Source organism: Ursus arctos, unplaced genomic scaffold, assembly GCF_023065955.2.
Source record: "Ursus arctos isolate Adak ecotype North America unplaced genomic scaffold, UrsArc2.0 scaffold_29, whole genome shotgun sequence".
NCBI classification, from domain to species: domain Eukaryota; kingdom Metazoa; phylum Chordata; class Mammalia; order Carnivora; family Ursidae; genus Ursus; species Ursus arctos.
In genome coordinates, this window is record NW_026622974.1 from 8,583,643 (window position 1) to 8,611,322 (window position 27,680).

At 41.2% G+C, this 27,680-nt stretch overlaps 1 protein-coding gene and 1 non-coding gene across 2 annotated transcripts; one reads left to right on the top strand and one right to left on the bottom strand.

Moving 5' to 3' along the window:
* Positions 1-386: 386 nt before the first annotated feature.
* OPN5 (opsin 5) lies at positions 387-27,680 on the top strand. The gene is made up of 6 exons (XM_026507282.3): positions 387-516; positions 4,450-4,569; positions 8,090-8,260; positions 12,007-12,341; positions 23,555-23,796; positions 27,617-27,680. The coding sequence occupies exons 1-6, from the start codon at positions 387-389 to the stop codon at positions 27,678-27,680; spliced, it is 1,062 nt and encodes a 353-aa protein (XP_026363067.2).
* On the bottom strand, positions 22,291-22,397 carry LOC113261366 (U6 spliceosomal RNA). The gene has a single exon (XR_003318351.1). It is a non-coding gene; the product is annotated as a U6 spliceosomal RNA (small nuclear RNA).

A 27,680-nucleotide genomic window follows, 5' to 3' on the forward strand; every position in this document is an offset into this window, starting at 1 on the left:
ACTCCTTATAAATATCTTCTCGTAGCTCAGCCCTTCATAAAACTTGCTAAGTAACAGTAAAATGGAGTTTGGCCTTCCATGTCTTATTCGCCCAAGGCAGGGTGGTGAAGCGACACAAGAGAGCATGATAAAGAAACGACGGAATGTAGGCTTGGATACTCTATCTGCATACTGAATAGTTGGATACGGACGTGTTTGGGTCGTTGAAGAAAAGTGTTATAATACTCACCAGTTCTTAATTAAGGAATCAAGCATGACCCCGGAAACTCGCGTTTTCATTTTAAAAGGTGGGGGGCATGGTTACGAGCTGGTTCAAGCTGGCGTATTCGGGTCTGTTGCCATCTCTACTGATTTGCTTTCCAGACTCCTGGTCGCTGGAGCACAGCATGGCGCTAAACCACACTGCCCCGCCCCAGGAAGAGCACCTGCCACACTACCTGCGAGAAGGGGACCCCTTTGCTTCCAAACTTTCCTGGGAAGCGGATCTAGTGGCTGGCTTTTACTTAACAATAATTGGTGAGCTTCCTTAATTTTTCTGTGCAAAGGCTGCATTTAGAAAATTCACAGGCTAGTATGTTGATTTTGCACAAGGATTCACATACTTATATACCTATTTTGACAAGAGGTGAAGAGCGGGAGGAAGGTAGAAGGTGGGGTGGCATAGCGGGTTTCAGTGGATGTTTCATAGCAATGACTCGGGTTATCTTTATTATTATTGATGGCTATTCCCTCGATAATCAAAGACGTTTTACAGCGAAATCATTTATCCTGAGACTATTTGGATTGCTTCAGGAGTAGGTTTGCCTTCTGAATAACAAAATTAATGATAATGATATCTTATTTAAATAGAGTGCTTTTACTTTAAGAAAAATGCTTTTCATAGAATGGTAAGATGATAGGCCCAGAATGGACTTTAGAAGTGACCTAGTTCAGCCTCCTCTGGTCACAGCTGGGGAAACCGTCCCCAGGCTGTGGTCACAACGGACACACTAAGTTTACTGCATCGACAGTAGAGATGCTCTGTGATGACATCACGGTGTGACTTTGGTGAGAGTTGAAAAAATGTATTGGCAATAAAATGGGAGTCAGCCCAGGGTCAAAAAGTCTTGTGCATCATCCAGAACATGGTGCACATGCGTCCAGACTACGCTACCCAATGCCATAGCCACGTGTGGCTGCTAAGCGCTTGAACGGCGACTCGTCCAGAAGATGTGGGGCAGTGTGAATATACTCGAGACACTGAAGACTTAGCACTAGTGAAAATAATGTGAAACGGTTCATGACTAACTGAAACAATTTGACTACATGTCAAATCCATAACGTTTTGCCTATATTAGGTTAGATATATTATTAAAATGAATTTAGTGATATTTTTACTTTGTTTAATGTGGCTACCAGAAAAAAATTGAAATACATAGGCTCACATTTCTGGTATTTACATTGTATTTCTATTGGACAGCATTAGTCTAGGTGCTCAGAATTCGATCACAAAACTTCTTAAATTTAAAGCTGTTGTTTTAAATTTGGGTAACCAGTGCACAGGTGGGTTACGTCTTTAGGTGTTTCTGCCTTTAATCTTTTCAGATTTGGGTCAAGCTTTCTCTCTCTCCCTCTCTTCCTCTCTTTCTTTCTCCTTTTCTCTCTCCTTCCTTCCCTCTTTCTCATCTATTTATTACGGGCTAAGAATTTCATTTAACCTCCTGAAATTAGCAAACTCATTAGAAAAGTCTGGAGACACCTCTATGGTCAGTGCTTGAGGCAAAAGGAATCGATGAGATTGAATCAGAAATTCCACTGCAAAGGGATTCCCTGGGTCCTTGGCTTTATTATTAGCAATTATCACACCGATTTAAATTCTATTTCTTATAAATGGACCCTCGTGTCCTTTCAAACACAAGTGTATATTGAGTGCTCATTCTCTGCCACTGTTTAAGTTTCTGGGAATACAGCAGCGAACAAAATGGGCAAATTCTGTTTCTGCACAGGGACTACCTGGTAGTAAAACCCACATTGCATTTTCATTTAACATAAGTACTTTCAATGATCAGAAAAGGTGGAAAAACTGACATCTTATAAATTGAATTTGTCTCAATCAATTGCAAGAATTGAGTTAAAAAGTAGCACTCCAGATAAACAAAAGAGGGAGAGGAATCACAGTCCATTTCCCGCCCTGGTATAGAAGATCTCAGGAAGAGAGGCAACAAGCTGGATGCGTGGGGGAGTCAGGAAAATTTCTCCCTTGTTGTATGTGGGGGTGGAAGGGAAATCCACAGTTAGATTCAAATGGGCATGCTGAGGTGAAGCTAGGAAGACAGGTCCGAAAAGAGTCCCCAAACAAAGGGAACATCAGGTGACTCAGGGAGCTGGGCATGGAGCCAAAGACATCTGTTTCAGGATGTCTTCATTCAGGATAAGGCCAGGGTCATTTGGAGGGATTTGGATTCATCTAGACCCAGTCTTGGACTTGGTGCTATGTCTGGTTTTTACCCCGCCTAGGATAGGTATGGGGATATGTCCAGATATTTTTTTAAGGGACCAGAGTGGAATGACATTCTTGGTGAGTTTTGTTAAATACTGGAAGTCTTAGGGGAAACTGGAAGTTGAAAAGATAAATCTGAGTTTGGAATAGAGGAGAAATAAATTTAGAGACCCATTTCCACCCTTCGACTCCTTTACTATAGATTACTTGGTTTATTAACAGTCTATATATGAGATTTCATCGTTTTGTATTCCTAGAAAGATTCAGGATTTTGATAATCAAAAAATGTCCCCCCACCACCCCCACTCCTGCCTTTAGCCTTTAGCTTCTTAATTTTGTTTTCCTTTAACTATCATCAAAAATATTTGCATTCTCTTGATAATCCCCTACAGATAAGATTGCCAATGGGAATCATCTACATGCACCTCATTGAGAGTTGACTATTTTTTGGATAATGCTTTGGGCACTGGGTAAAGCCTTATGAAACACTAGTAAAGATAATTTAAGAAAGGAAAAGCAAGCAAATCAAATTCTCAAAAGAGAAGTAGAAAGACAAAGGGTGTTTGAAGGAGCTTTGTGTATCAATTACATATGTATGCTTATTGTTTTTAATCTTCCTGGATACAAAGTAGAAGGCATTTGTTTAAAATTCTTCAAGCCATGTTTTCACATTAATTTCCCAGTGTGCCTTGCCTAGCTGGTTTCCTTGAATGAGACACAGGTTTCATTTTAGTTGGCTTGCTCTAGAACTCCGTAATCTCTTCTATTTTTTCCTCTTCTGTCTTAAGAAAGCTAAAGAGGTTTTAACAGACCATTAGGCAGCACTGACTCCAGGGATTCATAATTTCCTAGGAGCACAATGCAGTTCGTTCCTGGTGGTTTCATACCATCAGCTGAAACACACATTTCTTTCCTTGCCCCCAAAATGAATTGTGGTGGAGAAGTAGAAATTAAAATAGAAAAATCTGGGTTTCTCCTGTTAATACTCTCCTTATTCCTTACTACTAAAGGCAGCTGTACCAGATTCTCATTTATACACAGCTACACTATGAAGCAAGAATTCCTGAGGAAATCTACTCTACATGTTAAGCTATGGAAGTAGGTGTATTCTTTTCTTAAATAAAGTCAGTAGGGATTGGGTCTTTTTGGATTTAAACTGGGTTTGTAAGAACTTTTGAACAGTATCATTGTCATGCCAAAGCCAATTAGTCATTAATAAAAGGATATTAAAAAAGTGGGCACACATTTATACCATTATTGGCAGGTTGGTGGGCTGAGGGTCACTTTCTCTCCCTTTGGTGGGAGGGGTGAGCCCATATTATCCACTGTCACCTACTTCCCTTAAAATACCTAGTCCAGTAGTTGCTGCAGACACCCAGCGTCCGTGTGTCCTCAGGAGGCAAAAAGTCCTGGGATGTGTCTCCAGGAGCTGACCCTTTCCTTGCAGGGGGTTATGCCAGCCCACGCTGGCCTCTGCCTGTCCTGAAGCTGGTGCTCCTTCAACAGTCCACAGTGAGAGTGAAAGCACCTTGTCTGGTTGGGGTCACTTCAGCTTCAGAATTTACCAAGAGCCCAGGGGTTAACCCTACTTCTTAGAGGGAGGGTGTTCTATAGAGCCGATACTCGGTAAAAATGGCGGAGGAAATACTCCATCCTGGGGGCCAGTACAAGAACTGACCATGGGGATTCCCACCCCCTCCTGAGCTTCACTGGGAAGTTAGCAGTTCCTTTTTCTGGGTAAGTTCAGTCTTATAATCCCTGACTCCTATCCCTTTGGAGGCAACCCATCCCTCGCCTGTCACTCGCAACTCATGCTTTTTACTTCATCTTCTTAATTTAGATTTTTATTTAGAGTCCTCTCACTACCCTCTAAACCTATGGTGTCCATTTTTGAAATTGAGAAGTGTTTCATATCTGAGTGAACTCCAAATCCTAGTGCTGACGATGGGAATTTATATTTTTCTTTGTAGGGATTCTGTCCACATTTGGAAATGGGTATGTCCTTTATATGTCTTCTAGACGAAAGAAGAAGCTGAGACCTGCGGAAATAATGACTATCAATTTAGCAATCTGTGATCTGGGCATTTCAGGTAACACAACCGTTTCTTCTTTGGGGGTTTGAGCTGTGCCCCATTCTAAAGACCTCACTGGCTCAGAGATCACCCCTCCCCCACCTCCTTTCGCTCCTCCCTTCACCAATCATCTTTACAGAGGTTGTGGTAAGTCAACGGAGTGTCTTCAGGCCAAGGAGCTCATCCATTTAACATTTGTTGAGTCCTTTCTGTGTGCTGAGCATGTTAGATGCTAAGGAGACAATTCTGAATGAGCTTGATACCTTCTAATGCTACACGGCAAATTGTACTGGCTTAATGATTGAGAAGACAGAAACTTACAGAACACTATCTTGAGCTCCTCTACAACCCTGCCACCCTTACGGGGACTCTGTTAAAATAAATATCAGGGGGCTAGTTCTTGAAGCTTAAATCATGGGCGATGGGCAAAGACAGTCTGAGAGGTGAGTATAGGAAGACAGGAGAGCTGACCTGCTGGTCCATTGAAGTGCGGCTTCGGGACCGATTGCAAACGTAGGAAGCCTCTAGGTCAGTCGTTCTCAGACTTGGATGCACAAAAAAGCCACTAAGGGGAACTTAACAAAACAAAACAACAACAGAAAAGCAAAAAACTTCACGGCTGGGTTTTATACCCAGAAATTTTTATCGCATCGGTTGAGAATGTAACCTGGGCATCAGGATATTTAAAGTTGGTATTATCAGGTAAGTTAGTGCGGAAACCACTGGTTTATTTCTTGCTTCTTTGGCTTCTCTGATAACCCAGCCAAGGAAGAATTGGAATAAAATTTCTCTTTAACTGTAATTCATTTTTATAAATATAAATGATTTTGGATAAGTAGCCTCCCTCTGCGTTCATCTAGGGTTGACTGGATGCACTCAAACATGCTTTTGGATCCCAAATTCTGCTGTGTGGAGTATGGTCTTAAGTTTCTAGGATTGGGAAAACGGAGTGTGAACAGCACACAGCAACTCCTCTTTCCACTGGAAACTTTTTAGCAGTTTTCTGTCTAAAATGGCCCTTTTAAAATGTTTTCTGATATTTGTTTCTTCTCCAAAAACAAGGCTCGATAATAAGCCTCTACCTATTGAGTCACTATTTATCACCAGCAGATATGTTGCCCTTGAGAGTCTGCGTGGTCTTCGTTACTTGGGAAGGCTTTACTCAGTATGGACAGGCTTAAATATCATGAGCTCTTATCGGAAATGCACATGCATATGAAGAGAAGCAGATTGTGTCCCCTGGGATGAAAATAGCTGAAAGGAACCCCAGGCAATTTGCTAGGGTTGCAAGATGGCTGCAATTTTAGTAATGGCCACACGATGGCGGTGTCGCAACATGAATGATAACTTTCCGGGTCACCTCTCCTGGCTGAGCCCAGACGGCTCTCTCCCCGATTCTGAACATAAAATGCTCCAATGAAACCTGCCATTTCATCCACATCCTTCACCAGCGAATAATCCCAGGTTCATGTTTAAGGCTGGATTAGACTAAGCCTGAATAAAAACGTCCTGAATTGGTCAGATACATTGAACATGCTTTCCACCAAGCAAATCTGCTCTCGAATTGCACAAACCACCTCATTACTCTGCCTATGTCTTCGGAGTAATTCAGCAAAAAAGCCTTTTCTTCCACGTGATAGCTTTTCTGATGGACCCAGATCATTTTTCAACTTTGAGATCTCTATTGCATTTCCCATTCCAATAAACCTTAAAATATTTTTTTTTCTTGGTCAAATATCTTCCATTATAAGCACCTTGAAGTGCATAGTAGAGACCAGGTGTATTTCATCTATGTAACACTATTTGTGGTTTATATACCTGTGGCTTGCAATTGTGTATAAATATTAGAATCAGCTGGGGAGCTAAAAAATATATATTGAAATATATTCATGCCTGAGCTTGCTCCAGACAAATCAGACTTTCTGGAGGTTAGAGTCCTGGAAATTGATATTTAAAGTAAAATAAAAGCAGAACAAAACAAAACAACATTCCCAGTGATTTTAGTGTGCAGCCGGGTTCAGAACTATTCTATTAAGTGAAGAAGAGAGAGGCATTCTAGATGAAGTTCCAAAGGTTTACCAAAGGCTCCACTCCAGAAGGAAGCTTAAAATAGTCCCAGGCACGACAGACACTAATTTCACTCCATCCGAGTCCCTTTCACTTGTCTCTTGCTGCTTTTAGCACCCACCCAGCTGACACTTAGCTCAAGCTTTGAGTTCGTGTCTCCTCTGTCCAGAATATTCCCCCTCTAGACATTTGCTTGCTATCTCTACCAGTGATTTAGACATCTCCCTAAATGTCACATTCTCAAAGAGGTCATCCCTGATCCCCTTATATAAAACAACAATTTCCATGTCCTTCTGCTTCATTTTCCCCCCTCAGCACTAATGACTATCATTCCATCGTATCAGATCTTATATTACAAATTGTGTATTTCTCTTATCTGCCCTCCCTACTATGAAATACATTTGTCAGGCTCGACCTCCACCACTTTGTCCTCTGTCACCTCGCTCTGTGATTGTTACATAAGAGGCACTGAATAATTATTTGCTGAATAAGAAACAGTTCTTTTACACTCAGTTTCCTCACTGACAATCGGGCTAGACCACTGGCATTAGGAAGCCCTAATTGGGGGGGGGGGTGCACAGTGCAGCAAGATGGAGTGTGAAACTAGCTACCTAGACAACTAGACAAACTAGAGGAGATGTGTGTCAGACTTACAGAAGCCACTTAAGAAATATGTGTTAACTGAGTACACTAACAGGAACTTGGGCGTACTTCTGTCTACCGAAGAAGGGACACACCTGGGAGGGATGGGGCAGGGCTGGCACTTGTGAGTATCAGTTACTCAGTTTTCCTAAAACGATAAGTTTAGGGAAACTTATGATAGGTAGATCGATCGATCGATCGATCACATGGAGGTCGTGGAGAGCTTCCTCAGCACCTTCTCTTCTGGGAGGGTGAAGATTGAATATAATAGCTGAATACGAAGGGTGCAGGGTATGAATTAAAGTAGAAGAATGCTTTCTAGAAAGTAAAAAACACAAACCACTAACAGAGCCTGAGGAAGAGTCTACTTTTTATTGTTTATTATTATTTTTTGCAATTTAATATTTTTACATTTAAATTCAGTTCATTAACATATAATGTATTATTGGTTGCAGAGGTAGAGGTCCGTGATTCATCAGTCTTCTATAACCCCCAGTGCTCATCACATCACGTGCCCACCTTAATGCCCATGACCCCGTTACCCCATCCCCTACCCCTCACTTCCTTTTCCCTCCAGCAGCCCTCAATTTGTTTCTTATGATTAAGGGTCTCTTATGATTTGTCTCCCTCTCTGATTTCATCTTGTTTTATTGTTTTGAGGAGCAGTTTAAATCCCAGAAGTCTGGGTCTGGTTGTGAACAGATTGAACCTAACATTAACTAAAATAGCTATCTCTTGTCTGAATAGAATATAACTCCACAGTGAGTTGAGGCAGGTGGGTACTTTTAACTGGAGGGAATTTCCCTTGACAAATTGCTTGGCGCTCTAGTTGTAGGCAAACCGTTCACGATCATCTCTTGCTTCTGTCACCGCTGGGTGTTTGGCTGGATTGGCTGCCGCTGGTATGGATGGGCTGGATTTTTCTTTGGCTGTGGAAGTCTCATCACCATGACTGCTGTCAGCCTGGATCGATATCTGAAAATCTGCTATTTATCGTATGGTAAGTACGAAGGCTTCTCATTCCCTGATAGTCAAAACTAGTGGATTGTCAGACTGTGAATATTGCACCGATAGGTGATGAACAAAGATTACTAATAACCTAAGAGACCAGGAGTATCTTTATTTAGAGCCTATTTTGTTCTAACGTGAGTTTAACGATTTGAGGCTGTGTCAATGTAGGTTTCTCTTAATACTACTTCTATAGGAATGTCTGCTGTTTGGCTACAATGTTTTGGCAAGCATCATTTCCTTGTATAATCTGTGTAAGCTTCTACCATGTTTTGCCATGCAAACAAAGACATAAAATGCATTGAGAGGATGGTAGGTCCGAGATGTTTTAGCTGGTTGCCCACACGGTAAGTGTAATTATAAGAAAGATGTTTCTGATCCTTTTTTTTTTTAAAGATTTTATTTATTTATTCGACAGAGATAGAGACAGCCAGCGAGAGAGGGAACACAAGCAGGGGGAGTGGGAGAGGAAGAAGCAGGCTCATAGCGGAGGAGCCCGATGTGGGGCTCGATCCCACAACGCCGGGATCACGCCCTGAGCCGAAGGCAGACGCTTAACCGCTGTGCCGCCCAGGCGCCCCTCTGATCCTTCTTTAGGACTCAGGTTCCCTGTGATTTCAGAGATGAGGAATTCCAACAAGTTCAGCTCCAAGTTAGAGAGCCGCGCAGCCGTGCCGGCAGGAAAGGGCACACGCAGAAATATCACTCCACACTCTTTTTTGTGGTATTGTAGGTACAAAGATGAGTGACTATAAGCATTGATGAGGGGAGAGCCAGCTACAGTAAAGTTTTCAGAGTCTCAAGATTTTTTTTTTTTTAAATAACGAGACCATGCAACATGTTAGAAATAAGTTTTTATTACTTTTGCTTCTTGGGGTTCTGGAAACTTACTGAATCCCGAAGAGAAGCATTTGGACCCTCATGTTTAATACTGAGAACCAGGTGCAACTGGGGAATAGTATTGGCTCCCTCTGGAAAAAGCTGCTCTGTTTGTTAATCTGTCAATCAGAACAGTTGTGACCATGGAGACGGAGGATGGCCTGGAAACTGAAGTGGAAAGGATCAAGTCAACCTGATACTCTCAATGTGGTAGAACTTTCCTTTATATTTTAAAGCATTTTTTTTTAAAAAAAAGATTCCATTTATTTGAGAGAGAGCGAGCATGAGCTGAGAGGGAGCTGCAGAGGGAGAGGGAGAAGCAGGAGCCCGATGCAGGGCTCGATCCCAGAACCCCGGGATCATGACCTGAGCTGAAGGCAGATGCTCAACCGACTGAGCCACCCAGGCATCCTTTTTCCTTTATATTTTAAAAGTTTATAGTCCCAGACTCCAAGGAAACCATGCAGGGGAGGGTAAGGTCATGGACCATTATCTTCACAAATTAGCACTCATTTTTTTTTTTATTTGCATCTCTTTTTCTAAACAGCTTAACACTTCCAATAGAAATAACTTAAACCAGAATTTCCAGTAATTTAAAAATATTTAATTATGTATATTCTGGATGATTTCAGAGTCCCATACTTTCTATAAACTATTTTTGGTCATATCCAGTAGATTGTAAATATACTTCTAGACTTTATAGATGAGAAGGCAGAATTTCAACTTCCTGGGGATATTTGAGATACCTCGATGTCTCTGCTTTTTAAATATTTTTCAATTTAGGCTTGGTGTCCATGAAAGAGGTGATACTGCCCACCTCCAGAGTCATTGCAGGGCATCGCTCCATGTGGGAAACGCATATATTTTTCCAGCTTCTCTTAGGATTGAGCCCCAATGGATGGTTTCGCCATTTGATTTGACTCATGATTAAACCCTCTACACAGTGTCTTAAAATGTTGGAATTAGAAGACCACTTGGGAACATGGAGACCTTTTTCCCATTAATGTGATAAACTGTTTTAAGGCATCCCTGACAGACAGCCACTTGGCCTCTTCTCGAATAATTCCAGTGACCAGTGACGGGGAGCTTACTACTGCACAAGGCAGCCCATTCTCTGATTGGTCTGCTCTCATTGTTACAATGTTATTCCTTATATTGAGACAAAACTGCCTCCCAGTAACCTCCACCCATTGGTCCTAGTTCTGACTTCTGGAGCAACACAGAACCAATCTACTAATCTACTCCCTCCTGTACTTGACAGCCTTTCACCATACTCGAATGTAAGTATACAACACCTCGCAAAGTAACCCTAACCATAAATGCTTATACGTATGCATATGCACATGTCCCTAAATATATGTGATTATCCGTGCCAATGTTTTATCCATTATAATGGATAATCAGGAGCTGACATATATTGTGGCTACATGATTGTTACCTCTCTCTCGTTGGGCTTTAGAAATCTGAATTTTATGATACAAAATGCCACGTATTTGGAAAAAAAAGAGACGATAGAGTATAGATACAATCTTTTATATATCTTGTTAGTGCTGAGACAAACACAGGAGTAAAAATTGGTGTTAATGTAGTCCTTTGTAGTTCGCATATCAGGCCTTGCATTATTTCATTGAACCCTTATCAAAACCTGTAAGCGATGTATTCTTATTTCCTCCATTTTACTGATAAGAACATGGGCATCTAGAAAGGGCACATGAAGAGGGTCAAACACTAGAAACAAGAAGAATTAGGCCCTACTGACTTCCCGGACGGCATATGGCTCTGAGCAGAAGCAGGCCTTGGGTCCGTGTTGAAGAGATCATTTGGCCTTTGTTGACTGTGTTCTGGTATTTTTTCTCTGCTACTCCAAAATCAAGGCAGTAAGGATTCGCTTCTGGGGCCCTTTCTCTTTGAGGTGATAAGTGGGGTGTGGAGGTAATTTCACGAGTAGGCTGCAGCCCTAGATCAAGCTGCCCTGTCTTTGGTGGTTATGGTGAACTTTGGAAAGTGATCACTAGTGCTCCAGAGCTTTCCTTAGATGACTACACCAGTTCTTCTTGGAATTCTCTTGTGGTCGATGGAAACTAGTTCTGAAAAACGTAGAGCTCGTTTTTTGTTTTCCTGAAAGTATTTTCACAGAATTACTTTTACAGAACACGATGCAACCTGCCTAGATTCTCTACTTCTCTTGCTATGGCCGCGCGAGCGTGACTGCTGTGTTGGTCACGTTGGAAGATTCAAAACCTGCTGCTTGAAGCAGGGTCAGCCACTTTAACGTCTCAGCACGCAGTCATGGTCGTGGCCCACCGACCCCCACCGACAAGTGCTTAGGAAGGTGAATGAGATGAGAGACATGAAAGCTTTTAGGGAGAAGTGTATTTAAAGGCACAAACAACGTGTGATCAGTTCTTACCTTCCCCAAAGGGGTCTACCTTGGGTACACCATTAATACATGCTTTTGGGGGCTTTGTCCTTCTATTCTACCAACTGGCCCCACGTTGGATAGGATCTCAAAGGTCATTCTGGATGCTTTCTTAAGATCTTTTCTTCACTGTCTTTGGCATCCTCTCATCTCTCTACTGTCCCCTTTCCTCAGCTTTTGTCACTTACCCCTCCCAAGGCGCCTGCGTGCCTATGGAAACCTTCCCTGGGAAAGCACTTCTGATTTTATTCGCTTGGAAAAAGGCCCACGCTCTGGAACTTTTCTCCCTTCACTCCACTCTCCCTCAGAGTTCAATTATCTGACCACTTCTCCCAGAATCCAATGGAATAACTCTTTGGATGTGGAATTTGACATATCGAGGGGAGGTACTTGGGTGTAGGGCAGAATACATCCTGGTAATGCTTTTCTTCTACCTCCAGGGGTTTGGCTGAAAAGAAAGCACGCCTACATCTGCCTGGCATTCATCTGGGCCTATGCTTCCTTCTGGACCACCATGCCTTTGGTCGGTCTGGGGGACTACGCGCCTGAGCCCTTCGGAACCTCGTGCACGCTGGACTGGTGGCTGGCCCAGGCCTCCGTGGGCGGCCAGATTTTCATCCTGAACATCCTCTTCTTCTGTCTCTTGCTCCCAACGGCTGTGATTGTGTTCTCCTATGTGAAGATCATTGCCAAGGTGAAGTCCTCCTCTAAAGAAGTAGCTCATTTTGACAGTCGGATCCACAGCAGCCATGTGCTTGAGATGAAACTGACCAAGGTAACTACAGCAATAATTTACAGAGGGGTTTTCTAATCAGTGAAAACTTCATAGGGCAAAGAGGATGGGGAATGTGGGGGACTGGGAGAACTGAGATTCTCTATTCTTTATGTACTTCTGAACTTCGCTAGTATTTATCTAAACCTTTGTAGTATTTCTTTTCCTTGTTTCTGTCTCGCTCTCTCATTTACACACACACACACACTTCTGATATCTACTAAATTTGTGTGGTGGATGTACTGGGAGCTTATGCTCTCGACTGAATGAGATATTCTTGGTTCTCAAAAATTATTTAAGTCATCATAATAATAACTTTTATGCATCATAAAATGCCTCACAGTATCTGTACTGTTTTGTATGGACTTTGGTGGGTGTGATTAGGGACCTTTTGCCATCTCACGTTATTTACAGAGTAAGAGCTTACCACATCTACTATCCTATGGGAAACTTAATACAAGAGCACTTGCTGCAGGGTCGAGTCCCTTGGGAAATGCCAGTTTCAGAGTTGAGATCTCCTTAGATACTGTAATGTGAGGAAAGGAACACACGATTTGAGAATAGACTAGGGTTCTCATCCCATCACCAACACTTGCCAGGTTTGTGGTCTGGAGCTAGATACTAAACTTCTTTGAGTCTCTGTCTTCTCACTTGTGCAACAAGAATAGTCACATCTATCTTATTGGATTGTGGTGGAGATTCAATGAGATAAAAGCATGTTATTCTGTCATTTGGTGCACAGAAGGTGTTAAAGAAACTGCAATTCCTTCATTCTCTTGTAACTTTTAGGTATTCGGGGACAGTATAAGGCGGTGGTCTTCCCACTTTTGTCCTGTCTTACCCTTATATTGAAAAAAGTATTTTCCAGCACATACCTCAATATAAATGACATGCAGCTAATACCATCAAACTGTATATTAACATTAGCACGCCCTCACTTCTATTTTACTTTTAAAGATAAAAAAAAAATGTAGATTGGAGTTCTTCTGGTATCCCAATCAATCATCTTCACATGTCCTCAGAGCCAACTTTGGAGACCACTTGTCTCAGGACCTATAGTAACAGTTCCCTCCAGACCTGAGAGCACTTCTAGTAAGTCAGGGCCTTCATTCTAGTAATATTCCTCTCCTCACATTGCAGACGTTTTGAGATGGTACAAGGATCTCTTGGCTGTACAGTGTGAGCTACAGATTCTTGATGGTTCCAGTTAACCTTTACTTCTTAAACTCTACATGCTGAGTAAAAGAAAGCTCCACAATTTTCATTGCTCTAAATCTATACTCATAATCTAATAATAGAGCAGTTATACCTGGACAAAAACACAGGATCCGAAATCACAATCTGCTTTTTATCTTATCGCTGGCTGTAAAATAGAAAAAAATATTTCCATAAAATCCAAGGTCATGAACTAAGTTCATTTCCAGCTCTCCCTTTAGCTCTTATCTGTGACTTTAAAAAGATATGCTATGAATATTTAAAAAAAATATTCATTTAGATTTAAATGAATCTAAATGAATGAATGAATCCAAGTTAAATTTGGATTACGTTTAGCCCAAACCCTACTCAGAACCAAGTACTGTTCTAGGAACAGGGTGAGTGCAACAATAATAAAAATTTTCCTTCTCAATGCTTTATGGAAGTATGTCCAGGGAAACGACGCGATATCCATCACACTGGTAGGAGGATTTGAGCTTACCTTGTAGTCCTGCAGTTTGGCATGCCAAAAAGCTGCTGAGATGTCATATGCCTTCCTGTCTCTTCTTGCCACCCTCCAATGGTGTTGACCTCAACACATTTCGTGGTCTTGATGAGCAAGGTCTTGATGATCCTTTCCCGTGAGGTCCTTCTCCAGTTTCTCTGAGTCTGTTATTCATCATCTGCTTTCCTGTTAGTTGAATTGCTAAGTCAACCCACAGTTGCTTTTATAAATACCCTAACATCTGGTTCTTTGTGTATTCTGGATGATTTGTTTAGTGAGTGATTCTGAAGCTCGTTACGCATATGAGGTGAAACTTGGCAGACACCATTTAATTTAGTGTGTGGTTATCAGTCTCCTTGACCTGGACTGGACTGTATAGATCAAATAGCCAGACTCACCCAGCCCAGATTAACCGAAGAGATATTAAATGAAAAGTGTAGGCATCTATATGTATGATTTTATTTTATACATATCTTCTTCTGACATATACTAAATGACATTATATGTAATACCTATCTGGCCTAATATATGTTATATTATACAATATGTCTATACCTCATTCGTATATATAAAACATATTAAAATAACCCGAATACAAAATGCTTCTAATTATTAACACTTATGCAAAAAACATAGATCAAAATTCAATGCACATTGATAAACACAACTCTCTATTTTGGCATCTTCTCTGCTAAATTTAAAATGTTTTCAATTACCATTTAATTTTGATGTTGATTTTTTTTTTCTACTGAGTAAAAATAAGCAAAAACAACCTCACACTGGACCTTTTCTTGGTCTTAGGAAGCTTTTTCTCCATTCAACTACCTCTCAGGATTGGTGGTTTGCTTATTCCCTTGGTACTTCTGATCTTTCAGAAGAGCCTGGTCTAAAAGCTTATTACTTACAGACCACCTCCTTGGATTCTGGTGTCAAAATCATTTACTTTTCTGGGTACTCTCATGATGTCCAGCTGGGTCATTATCTGGGCCTGCATTTTGCCAGTCTGGTTTATCCACCTGAAAAGTGACATCCCACCTACAAATATCTCTTTGCTTTGTAATGTCCCTTGAATTAATTTTTTAAGAATGATGGCTTCGTTAGACTTTTGTACCAGGCTGAAACTTCACAGATTGCCAACAGAAGTGTTCAAAAAAAAGCCCAAGAAATAAAAGCAAATACGCAAACAAAAACTCTCTTTATATTTCTATGACTCAGTATCATCTCATTTTCATGCCTGCATTTGACTTTGTAAAACAAACTTAATATTAAACAACCAGGATCAATTCAGTTGAATTGGGGGTCTTCCTCTTCCTCCCAGGGCTAGGTATAAATTCTAGGGAGGCTTTTATAATTCCATGGTGTCACTGGGTGGGGGCTCCTGGTTGTGATTATTGTCATTTATTGCCCCTGGTATTGCTGACATATTTAAATTTCTTTCTGGTCTCAGTCATCGGTTGTCATGGGTCACTTTGCGTCCTTTTTGTTCCAACCAGAAGCCCTCTTCAAGTTCATCAGCAATTCCAGTTACTTCTCTGTCCTTTGACTGGAACTCATCATGTGCATGTTGAGAGCTTGGCTGGGACCCTGGGAAGCAAAGCACAACTTTTTGGCTCTGAGATCCCCAAATGCATTAAGGGGCTCTTACTCCCCCAACACCATCCCTGGCCCCTTGTGCTCAGCTCTGTGGAATAGCATCAGGACAGTTTCTCAAGGTCAGTTACGAGCTCCTCTGATGTCCTCCCTCACCTTTGAGCTGTAGACCCTTTCCCACTCTTAGGTGGGAAACCTGTAATCATGTGCATTCCTCTAAAACTGTTCCTAGTTAGTGAGATTAATGCCTCTGGTCCTTCAAGTTCCTGACTGTGGGTACTCAAAGTCATTTTTTTGCATACTCAAACCCCCTTTCTCTCAAGTATTTTCTCTCCTATAAGTTTCAAATTTCTATTTTAAAACTCGCAAGCTGAGAAATGAATGTTTTACTTCTTTGGGTATTTCTGCTTGAAAAAATCTTCACACAATGCAGTGAACACTCTTGTTTCTGCTTTAATGAGGGGGGCGGTGGAGTCACAGGAAGAAAATACCAGAAGCATAGACTAATTTTTCCAAATATTATTATGCTGTATGGATTAGTACTTAATACTTACTCATTCAGCACAAATAGATTATCTATGAGTTCCAGGTGTATAAGTAGTGTCTAGATCCTTTGGGCATCTGGATTTCTCTTAATTTCCTTTATTTCTACCAGAAAGCCTTCCTGATTGCCCCTGGCTAGTTTAAGTCCCCCTGCAATAGGCCATCAGAGCAGTTGATACATTCAATTTATTGAGCCACACTTTTGTCTTTCTTCTTCGCAAGTAGTAGGTAGGTGAACTCAAGTGTTACACATCCTGTTTGCTTCTGAGCCTCACTGCCTGGTGCCTACTAGATGCTTAATCAAGATTGCTGTAATGGATACATAATTGAATAGATTAAGTTAATCTAAGTACCTTGATGAGCGTTAAGTGGTCCCTTGACCGCTGGCTCCAGTTCCTCTGTCCTTTTCATAACTGACAGGCATTTTGTTTTGCTTTGTTCTTTCACATTGATCGTGAAGTCTTCAAAAATCATGAATGCAAATCTCTGCTTTCCTCACATGATTCCTCTCTCTGATTGCTTCTGCAGTCTATTTATCATTGAAGGCTCATATTCAGAGAACCCCCTGGGAGGACTCTAAGGGCAGTTTGTGGGAAAGCTGAACTGCATTGCTTTTTATTTTTTATTTTTTTATTTTTTTATTTTTTTATTTTTTATTTTTTATTTTTTAAAGATTTTATGTATTTATTTAACAGAGATAGAGACAGCCAGCGAGAGAGGGAACACAGCAGGGAGAGTGGGAGAGGAAGAAGCAGGCTCACAGTGGAGGAGCCTGATGTGGGGCTCGATCCCATAATGCCGGGATCACGCCCTGAGCCGAAGGCAGACGCTTAACCGCTGTGCCACCCAGGCACCCCTGCTTTTTATTTTTTAAACCAATTAATTCATTTCCTCTGGTTCCTCATAAGTGTTCTTAGCTTAAATGCCACTTCCCAGAAAAGCATTCCCCAAATTGAATTCAGACCTTCCTATTACCATGTGGCAATGCCGTCTTTACATTTTCTTCTTAGAACTGATCATAATTTATAATTAATTTAAAATTACATACTTATTTTTGTGATTAGTTGCCCAATGTCTGGCTTTAGCATTGAAGAGTAAGGCCTGTGGAGTGACAGCCATATCATTTTGTTCATTTATGTCCCTAGGACATAACACAATGTCTCAAACATGATACAGTAAACATTATAATATAATATGATATAAACTGTATAATATATAATTATATTATATTAATATAAATTAAATATAAATAAATAAATATATAAATAAATATAAATAAAATAGAGATATTTGTTGAAGGAAAGAATTTCAAATTAGGGGTCAATTCCAGTTTTGCCATTAGCCCCCTGAGAGTCTTACATAGCTGACATTTGTTAGTTATTTTGGCTGCCAGTGGCTGAACCCCTTTCTGTGTTTGGAATTTCTGTGTTGAAGAATTTCCAACATTTTGAGTCTTGGGAAGTGGAGGGGAGGAGCAACATGTCTGAGCAAAGGCTGACTCCTAATTTAAAAGATACAGAAGGACCATCATTGACTTTCCAAGATTCTCATGCAGATGGAGTACGGCTCCCACCAGAGGCTCCATCCAGTCTGTTTCAGGATCTAGTGATACCAGCACCGGGACACGGAGATGTCAGAAACCACTGCATCGGAGCTGGTTTGGGACATCAGTTTGGGTGTCATTTCTGTCTGCATGGCCTCAGTCTTGAGTCCAGCGTTCCCAATGATGCTCTGTCCTAACCAACCCATTACTTTTCTGTCCCACTTGGCTGAAGTCAATTTCTGTTGCTTGCAACTCAGAATCTTGACTGATTCACCTTGGACAAACCACTTCACCTTGCTGGGCCTTGGTTTTCTCATCTGTGAAAGGAGGTGGGAGAAGGGAACTAAATGCTGTCTAAGTTACCTTCTAAAACTCTCAGGTTGTATAAAAATGGCTAGGTTGGTTGGGTTGTTTAAGGGTTGATGGCATCAGCTCTTACTCCTAAAACCACCTGGTCTCTCCACCTGAGTATATTTCTCCACTGAGTAGCACTTTCCTCACCTTAAAGGCTTGGTTCAATTTAATGAACAGTGAAGTCTCCCTTGTTTTCTTGAGCCAAATACTTAGAGATTTGTATATCCTGTTCTTTAAGCCAGCCATTGCCTCATTGGGGAATGCTGTGTTCGGTTTTAGACCCAAACCCCACAACACAGATGTACAGAGTGACACGATCTAATTTACATCCTCTCCTTTCAATCACAGCTTTTGCTTGTTTATGGAAGAGTGGTATTTTAAGATTTGGAGAAAATTGCAGTGGGGAAGTGCAGACCCCTCCTTCTCCTAGATCTTTTTTTTTTTTTTTCAAGTCCAAATTAATATTTTCTACTTGGATCACCCCCAGGTCTCACATGATGCTAGACACAGCAAAGCTCTCAGAATTCTTTTCTTTCTAAGTGCATGGTAAAGGTCTGGGACTGTTGGACTTAGTTGTCATTCTATTGATAAAATAGAAGGAAGGAAGAAACTCAAATTAGACATGCTTAGAGTTGTCGAATTACTTTATTTCTTCAAAGGTGGTGTGAAAGCTAAATATCACCCTTATTTTTATACATATTAGGAACTGAGGGCCAACAGAGGTAGGTCACGGTAGCTAAGTTGCCCCCCTTCCTTCTTGTCATTGGTACTGTCACTCAATGGCAGGATGCCCATGTGTGGGGGGTAGTGGCCTCATCACTGGCTTTTACTCTTACATTACCATCTTTTTATATCATGATCATTATTATTTTTTTTTTATTAGTTGGGAGCAAATCCATACGCTTGCCAGCTAGACTCAAGATCGGAAAACCAAATCTTACTATCCCTATGTTCTGGTCAACTGTATGCTCCCCTGCCATTTTCTTAATGCCCACATGTAGTGATCTTACTTCTTGTGACCTTGTCTCATTCCAGCCACTGCAGTATCCTTGTTTTCAATAGTCTAGCTGGTTCTGTGATGTGGTCAATCTTGTTTTTGGTGGGGAATTTATTCCATTTTGTTGGCTCTCCTTGGAAGGTTCACTTCTATATCAATTCCTGTCCTCTCTCATCCATTTCATTATTCAAGGTAGCACAGAGCTTCAAATATTGGCTGAAGGCCTACTCATATTTGAGCAAAGGAGTCTGGTGTAAGGAACTGAAATGCCAGCTCTTAGAGAATCAGGGGTTCTGTCTCACTCACACTGGTCAGTGGAGTTGAACCACGGTTGGAATCCAAACCCAAGTATCTCCACCCATGCTATTTACACTACTCCGCACTGTCTCAGCACAGAGAGAGGGCAGGACTTCACTTCTTGGAAACCATATCTGCTGGAATGGTTCAGAGGAACTGGGCCCAAAGACAGAGCTTTATGTAATTTGGAAAATTTACTTTCAATCTCATTGTTCTATTACTGCTGTAATTGATCAATTCACTAGAATTGATCAGTTATGGACGATATTGCCTATGGGACACTTAAATTAAGGCCAGCTTGAACTGTAGCTGGAACACACAGATACCCCTTAGTCCTCTGCAGCAAGCTATATTTAAAGTGAACTGGGTTGCAGATGTGTGATTCTTGTGCAGAAGCAAAACACATATTCTGTGAATTTCCTCCCACAAAAATTGCCTAATTTAAGAATTGAAGTTTTCCTGCTTTTCCAGTAAACCAGAAGGCAGTGATACAAGTGAAGCGATTAAAAAATAAACAACTTAGCAAAAGTTGACAGGTACAGGTGTCCGTGCTAGAACCGGTTTAAGGAGATCTAAAATAGAAATTTTGGAAAACGAAAATGAGGACACACTCAGAAATGAGGAAAGAACAGACTGATGAAAGATTAAACACATTCCACTTTGAGTAGAAAGCACTGGGAAAATGAGTGTAACATGCAAGTTTTGTAACTTTTATGGACTTTATCTTAAAATGTCTTTAATATTGAATGCTTTAATGTGCGGTGGAGTATATTTTAACAGGAGAAGATTATAAAAAATAAATGGGTCTCATGTTAACTTTTTAAACGCATGAGTAATATTTTGCAGTGCTTTTAGATCTAGGCTTTTCTCCTTCTTTCTGCTCTAAACTTGATTTCTAGTCATTCAATTTAAGGCACTTAGTTTTATCCTAATCAGAAAAAGCACGATGATTCATTCACTATGTGTTTAAAAACTACAGCATGGTTAATTCTCCGATGTCCTCTTAAAAAGGATAACGTAATGCAAATGTTTGCAGTCCTCCCTCTCCCCATGGCACACTCTCGCAAAAGTAGAAAATATGTAAAATGTAGAAAATATTATGGACTAAGTGCTAATCTATTTTTTGTCAATGGCTTTGACAGCAACATAGAAAACAGCTTTTGAGATACTGTGAAATCATCAAATGAGTCACCAAAGAGAAAGGATGGAGCTATGTTAAGTTCCCAGACATCTGCTAAAGCAAGTTTTATTTATACAGTTATTGTTTATTTGGGGATTTAGAAAAAAGACCCTCACTTTGAGCCTTGAGACATCCATTCCATTTACAAACAAAAGTCACACAGACCAAATGCAATACAATTTCTCCTGCGTAACCCTCTGCAGAGAGGCGGAAAAGCAAGCAAGCAGGAGGATTGCATATGTGATCTGGGTCTGGTTGGTAACTGTTAAGCGTAGGTGAGAATTTTGGCGCAGACCCCTAAAGCGAGGCTGCAGGACCCTGACACAGGGCGGCAGGACTCGAAGGAGGTCTGGGCTCACCTCATTCACCTCTTTGAGATTTAGACTCTATTTGTAAAATGGAGTGAAATGGATATAACCGAGGTGTGTCTCAGCTGCCGTTAATTTTTAGAGATGAGCCTTGACCTTCTTAGGCTGGCATTTTATAACCTGAGACACATGGTAGATTTTCCAGGCTTCTTTCTTGACACGGCCCACAGATATGGGGTTCTCAGGGCAAACACCCTACTGACAGGCTGTTCCGCAGGTCAAATAGGGCTAGGGACCATTCCCTGCATACAACAGCTCTGTCCTTATGGAAGCCTATTGAAATGCACCTGTGCACAAATGACTTCGTTATGAAAGAACTTAGCCACCTCTACAACAAAAAGCATGCATAAATATTGTTGCTTTAACTATTACTGGTAAAACATTTTGGGTCTCCTTCCTCATCCTCGATCCTCGACACTAGCTTGTCATGACCCTCATGCGGAGAACACTGTTCTTTTCCTTCTTAAGGAAGAGGATGGGGGAAGAGGAAGTGGTGCCTGCCTCCGAGAGCTCCATCTTTTCAGCTTTGCTGGGTTTGGGGGGTATGCAGAGATAAAAGGAAGCTCCACTTTTCCTACAAATCCCTTATAAAACCACAAAGATGGGTCTCATGATGCTCTTTCTAGTCATGGGCCCATCCCTGTTCTTGCTCTTGCAGCTAGGGGCATGCAGTCCTCCGCTCAGTCTTGGGTCATGGGATGCCGGCTCCATACAACAGCCTAGGGGTAGGAGGGATGCTGGTGATGCTGAAGTTTCCGAGGAAATGAAAGACATAGGGGGGATTTGCAAAAGTAGATGTCCACTACACAGAGTGCTAATTTGAATATCGTTTCAGTATTTATCTTATAGAAAAATAGTAGATAATCATGTAAAGATATTTCAAAGTTAGTACACTCTCTCTTAACTAGGACTTGAAATGGCTCATGTCTAAAATAAACACCAAAGCTTGGACTTCATTTCCCAGTGTCAGTACTCAATGGAAGGGTCCTTTCATTTCTTGTTTAGACTGTTGCCTAAACAAACCTGTTAAAAGTGGAAATTCTTTGTGGCCAGGGATTGTGTCTTCTTTGTTCATTGCTTTATCCTCGACAAAAAACATATAGGAGATGCTCTGTAATGCTTGTTGATTGAATGAAAAAACAACGATTTTTCTACCTCCAGTTTCTTCCTGTGCCATTTCATTTTACAGGAAAATCTTCCTAAACACAGCTCTCGTTAAGTCTCCTGCTCGGAAACCTACTCATGCCTCAAAGCATATGGAATTAAGTACAAGCCCAGTCATAAGTTCTACAAAACCCTGAATACATGGATATTATCTTTCTTTCTAGCCTCATCTCATAAGCCAAAGTAAATTGCTTGCTAGTTTCTTTTCTTTTTTTTCAAAAATGTGGAGCGCTTCACGAATTTGCGTGTCATCCTTGCACAGGGGCCGTGCTCATCTTCTCTGTGTCGTTCCGGTTTTGGAGAATGTGCTGCTGAAGCGAGCACTTGCTAGTTTCTGTGCAAACCTCACACATACCTGTGCCTTTGCTCACGCTGATCTTACTACTATTCCTTTATTTCAACTTGCGAACGTGCGGGTTATACACCATGTCCCTCAGGACACCGTTCTGACTTTGCCCCGTGCCATGTAATCTGGTCCTTCTCCGCTGGTACTTAAATCTTCTTCTTCCTTGTGCTGTCATTGTTTGTACTCCAGAGAGCTACAGCTGGGCACTAAGGTGTGCTGGTGTCCCCAGCAGCACTTAGCATTGTGTCTGGCACCAAGCACTTGCTAAAAATGGATTGTTGGATTCAAGCGAGACAATCTGTAGGGTCAGGTATGCAGTTACAGGGCGTTAATTAGGGCTACCTTTGTAGAGAGACTGGGTTGCAGATGGGGAGAAACCAGTGAGGGTGGTTAAAACCCTCTAATTATTCTTTGATCTGAAAGTTAAGAGGCTCCTAAGGTAATTATAATTTTGTGAGAGAGAAAAGTGCTTTCTGGAAAAGTCTTGCTTTCTGCCACTGTGTCACTTTAGTTAAAACTCAGTGATTCTGTCTTACTTTATATCTAGTGAATTTCCACCGTCCAAGCCTCATACTTGAAAAAATGAACCAAAAGAAGAACACTTAATAGAAATCTCTGAAGAAGATTCATATTAAAATTTCCAATGAGCACAGAGTTTCTGTTTCCTGAGGCAAATAAGAGTGATTTAAAATTTCTTCAAGGCGAACATATTTTCCATCTAGCTCCAAACATGATGGGACATGTTTTCCATCAATGTGGGTTGAGAAGTCTGGAAATTTCAGGAGCACGGATGTCTTCTTAGCATCGTTTCTTACGCAATGTAAAACTGACAGCTTTTATAGGGTTAAACTTTGGGTCTTTTGGTACATTCAAATTCTGGAGTGAAGAATGGGTAGGATGGAAAAAAAAAGAAAAAAAAGAAAAAAAAAGAATGGGTAGGATATGGTAACTGGAATAAGGCATTGCAACAACTTCTTCTGGATGAACATCTCTGAAGTCCATAGGAAATGTCTCCTACAGGCAAGGTAAATGGACAAATAATAGACTTTCTTGGGTGTAAATGGGCTACTGCTCCCCCCCACCCCATCATTTTCACCAGGTGTCTTGACTCTGTTCTATTGCTTTCCCTCACCAGGTAGCGATGTTGATTTGCGCTGGCTTCCTGATTGCCTGGATTCCTTACGCGGTGGTCTCCGTGTGGTCAGCTTTTGGAAGGCCAGACTCCATCCCTATACAACTCTCTGTGGTGCCAACTCTGCTTGCAAAATCAGCAGCAATGTACAACCCCATCATTTACCAGGTCATTGATTACAAATTTGCCTGTTGCCGGACTGGTGGTTTGAAAGCAACTAAGAAGAAATCCTTGGAAGACTTCAGGTAAAATTTCAGAAGCCAGAAATGAGTGATACTGTTTCAGAATCCTGTGGGGTTCAAGCCACTCTGATATGCTGTCTTCTTAGGGTTAGAGCTCACCATTTAGGAATAGTCTAAAGAGGATTTTCTGTTCCTCAAAATTCCTGAGATCAAGTCATCAGATATGTTGGGTTGGATGTCATGGGTAGATAATGAGAAAAGGAATTCCGTATTTGATTGCAGAGCAACTAAGATAGGAAGCTATGTCCATGAGAGTGACCACTATTTCTCACTCTTCCTTATCTGGGACCAAATCCATTTTACTCCAAGAGTACGGTTCCACATGGCATCGATCCAAAATTAAGTGCTCACGACAGAAAAGATTCTCCTGTTTCGGATGTTTCTCCCATTAGCTATGAGTATTGGATTTGGGCAGGCAAAGGAAGGAGAGAAGGGAGGTGACGTTTTTCCTCTCTGTCAGGTTCTTGATGTTATTTTCACAAAGAGCCCCTATTGTACCTTCTCTTTGTCAGATAAGGAAATGGGAGGTGCAAGTGGGGTTCATGTTAAGTGAGCTGCCTGTGCTTACACAACCAGGAAGTAGCAGAGCAGAGATTTAAGTTCTGGCCTATTGGGTTTCCAAACAGTCTACACTATTTCTGCTATAAAATGAACAAGTGAGTTTGGGGACCCCGCACCATTTTTCTTTCTTTCTTTATTTATGTATTTATTTATTTTTTTTTATGATTTTTTAATTATATTATGTTAGTCACCATACAGTACATCCCCGGTTTCCGATGTAAGGCTCGATGATTCATTAGTTGTGTATAACACCCAGTGCACCATGCAATACGTGCCCTCCTTACTACCCATCACCGGTCTATCCCATTCCCCCACCGCCCTCCCCTCTGAGGCCCTCAGTTTGTTTCTCATAGTCCATAGTCTCCCATGCTTCACTCCCCCTTCTGATTACCCCCCCTTTCTTTATCCCTTTCTTCCCCTACTGATCATTCTAGTTCTTATGTTCCATAGATGAGAGAAATCATATGATAATTGTCTTTCTCTGCTTGACTTATTTCACTTAGCATTATCTCCTCCAGTGCCGTCCATGTTGCAGCAAATGTTGAGAACTCGTTCTTTCTGATAGCTGAGTAATATTCCATTGTATATATGGACCACAACTTCTTAATCCAGTCATCTGTTGAAGGGCATCTCGGCTCCTTCCACGATTTAGCTATTGTGGACAATGCTGCTATGAACATTGGGGTGCATATGGCCCTTCTCTTTACTACGTCTGTATCTTTGGGGTAAACACCCAGTACCCGCACCATTTTTCTTAAAGGCTCAGGGTGAGTAAGGAGTTGAGGATGATGTGTGGGCTCTGTGTCCACTCAGGGCCACGGCTAGTGGTGAAATGCGGATCAGACACCTGAGTGCATGGTCTGAGGTGAGGGGTGTTAAGAAGGTCCAAGTTCTCTGATTTCTTACTCACTGGATGTCGAGTTATTTTTCAGTACTATTGTTCTTGATTAAGTAGGAAACAGAAGAGGAAGGAAAGGTAGAACTAGCTAGAGAAGATGTGGGTCTTTATCTTGTTCTTTCACTATGCTTGAGCAAGTGACAAATCTTTTGACCTTTAGGTTCCTCACCGTGTAGGGTACAGGATCAAGTGAAAAGAATTAATAAAAAGGCACAAAGAAAAAGCAGTATTGTCATTGTTGTTGTGGTACAGGGGAAGAAATACACAATGTGGAGATAGAACACCAACGCTTGGTTGATTTTTCTGTATCTTCGGGAAAATGAACTACTTAGCGCCTAGAATGGGGATGAGCTGATTGCAACACCCATCTTTGCAACTGTAAGAATTAACCAAATGTGTGTTTGGAAAGGGCCAGGTACCAAGTGTTAGTGGGTTTTTTTCTTTCACATTGTTGGTGATTAATACTTTTTCTGTTGAATTGAATAAATTCAAACGTTAAAATGCATCTATTTTGGCAGTAATAACACTTTGCCCTTATCAACTATTAATACTTTATTATGAAAGCAGGTTAGAGAGAGTATTTTTAACAGAGCAGTTTCGGGAGAAAATAATGGGCATTTCTTCCTCTGAAAGAGATGATGGGAATTTGACGGGAATGGCTGAAGGCGCATTTCACCTACCTCGTAATTTTGCCTTGGACTGATTCTGTGTTCTGTACATTAGCTCTCAAGTGTGAGCAGCACATAAATATTCAATGCTCAATAATGAAAAGAGAGAAATTTATGAGGAAGGCAGTGACTTGGGGCCACAGACCTTTTGAGAAGCCAGCCAGGCAAGAATCAGTTCCGTTCACCTGTTCCTATTAGCCATTTCTACGAAATACAACCATTGCTTTGCTGGAGGAAGACAAGTGCTATTTCCTTACTCCAGAGTCTTGAAGGTTTCAGTGGAAAAAGCTGGCAAGCAGTAGCTAGCGCTAAGGCAGAAAGGAACCCTTGGGTTTTCAAGTTTGGAACATCTTCAGAAAAGAAACACTGAAGAGGTGTGATGAGTTCCTGATTTTTGGAAGGCTCTGTTTCAGAGAACTTTCTAAAGAAGCAAAAAAACATTTTTTTGTTGTTGTTTATCTTTGTTGTTATTAAGGAGCTAAGAAAGTGTAATACTGAGGCTGATAGAATGACATGAAGTGGTCTGAAGCCAGTCCAGAGTGGTTGGTGCACTGCTAGAACAATTCAATCAAATTAAACTCGATTAATTGAGATCCTTGTTTTTTCCTCTTCTGAGCTCTGAAATGAGTTTGCTTATAATGGAAGGCACTCTTGGGAAATATTCTGCGTTCAAATAAAAAACCTAATGTGTTGAATATGAGATTGTGGAAATAAATTTTGAGTAGTTTTTACAGTTCATTAAAAGTTAACACATTTTCCTCCCTAAATTGAGTCCCCTGAGATTTTGGTAAAAGCTGATGAACTACAGCAAAAAATATGGCCAAGAGGCCGTCTTGAAATGCTATCATTCATCCCATCTGGGTGTCCAGATGTAATCTCCCATATTTCATAAATGGTGCTTCTCCACCCTGGCTGTGGATTAGAGGCAACTAGGGAACTTTGAAAAACTGCTGCCTAGACCCCACTTGCAGAGATTTGGCTTCAGTTGGTCTGGATTTGGGCCCAAGCTTCATTGGTTTGTTTCACTGATTAACTCTCTCAGATGGTTCTCATACCCAGCCATTGTTGAAAGCCAGTGGACCAGAGCCTGGGAAAGAAAAACATTAGCAGTGCAGCTCATGTAGTTAGAGACCTCTCCCTCGACCTATACAGAGACCAATGGGTGACAGAGGAACCAGATTTCAGGTGCCAGGCCAATTTTACATGCAATATAAATGATCAAATGATCCTGGGGGTACATAGTGAAGGACCGAGGCATTTTACATTCCTGGTATTTTAGTAAAGATAAAGAACAGAAAACAAAGCCCTAAATTCTGGCATTGACATTCTAATAAACCTCCCCTGACTACCTTAGTTTGAATGCCGTCCTTCCAAAGAACACTCTTTGTAGGTAAGTCACAAGGCCCAACTGACTGGTAGGTCTATAGGGAGGCAATGAATTTTGTTCTGAGGATGGGAAACTCACTGGGGCACAGGAAATGTACCATGACCAAGTGGTTTGTTTTTGGAAAGCTCCATTCAAGGGATTTCTTGACTTCGAATATTTTTAAGTGAATTATCATTTTCCTTCTCTTCTAATTCAAGTCTTGTACGTATAACCTTCTCGGTAGACACGACTGCTATGATATTTATACACAGGATGAGTATGTGTGTGTATATATATATGTTAAGTTATGTTCCCTTCTCCTGTGTCTAGGCTGCACACTGTAACCACAGTCAGGAAGTCTTCTGCTGTACTGGAAATCCATCAAGAGGTATGA

What these genes read in the sequence shown, in the direction of transcription:
- OPN5 (XM_026507282.3), top strand. Translation starts at nt 387, where the DNA reads ATGGCGCTAAACCACACTGCCCCGCCCCAGGAAGAGCACCTGCCACAC. An exon ending in AATCTGCTATTTATCGTATG is followed by an intron (nt 8,261 to 12,006) that starts GTAAGTACGAAG and finishes TTCTACCTCCAG; the next exon opens with GGGTTTGGCTGAAAAGAAAG. An exon ending in TTGAGATGAAACTGACCAAG is followed by an intron (nt 12,342 to 23,554) that starts GTAACTACAGCA and finishes TTCCCTCACCAG; the next exon opens with GTAGCGATGTTGATTTGCGC.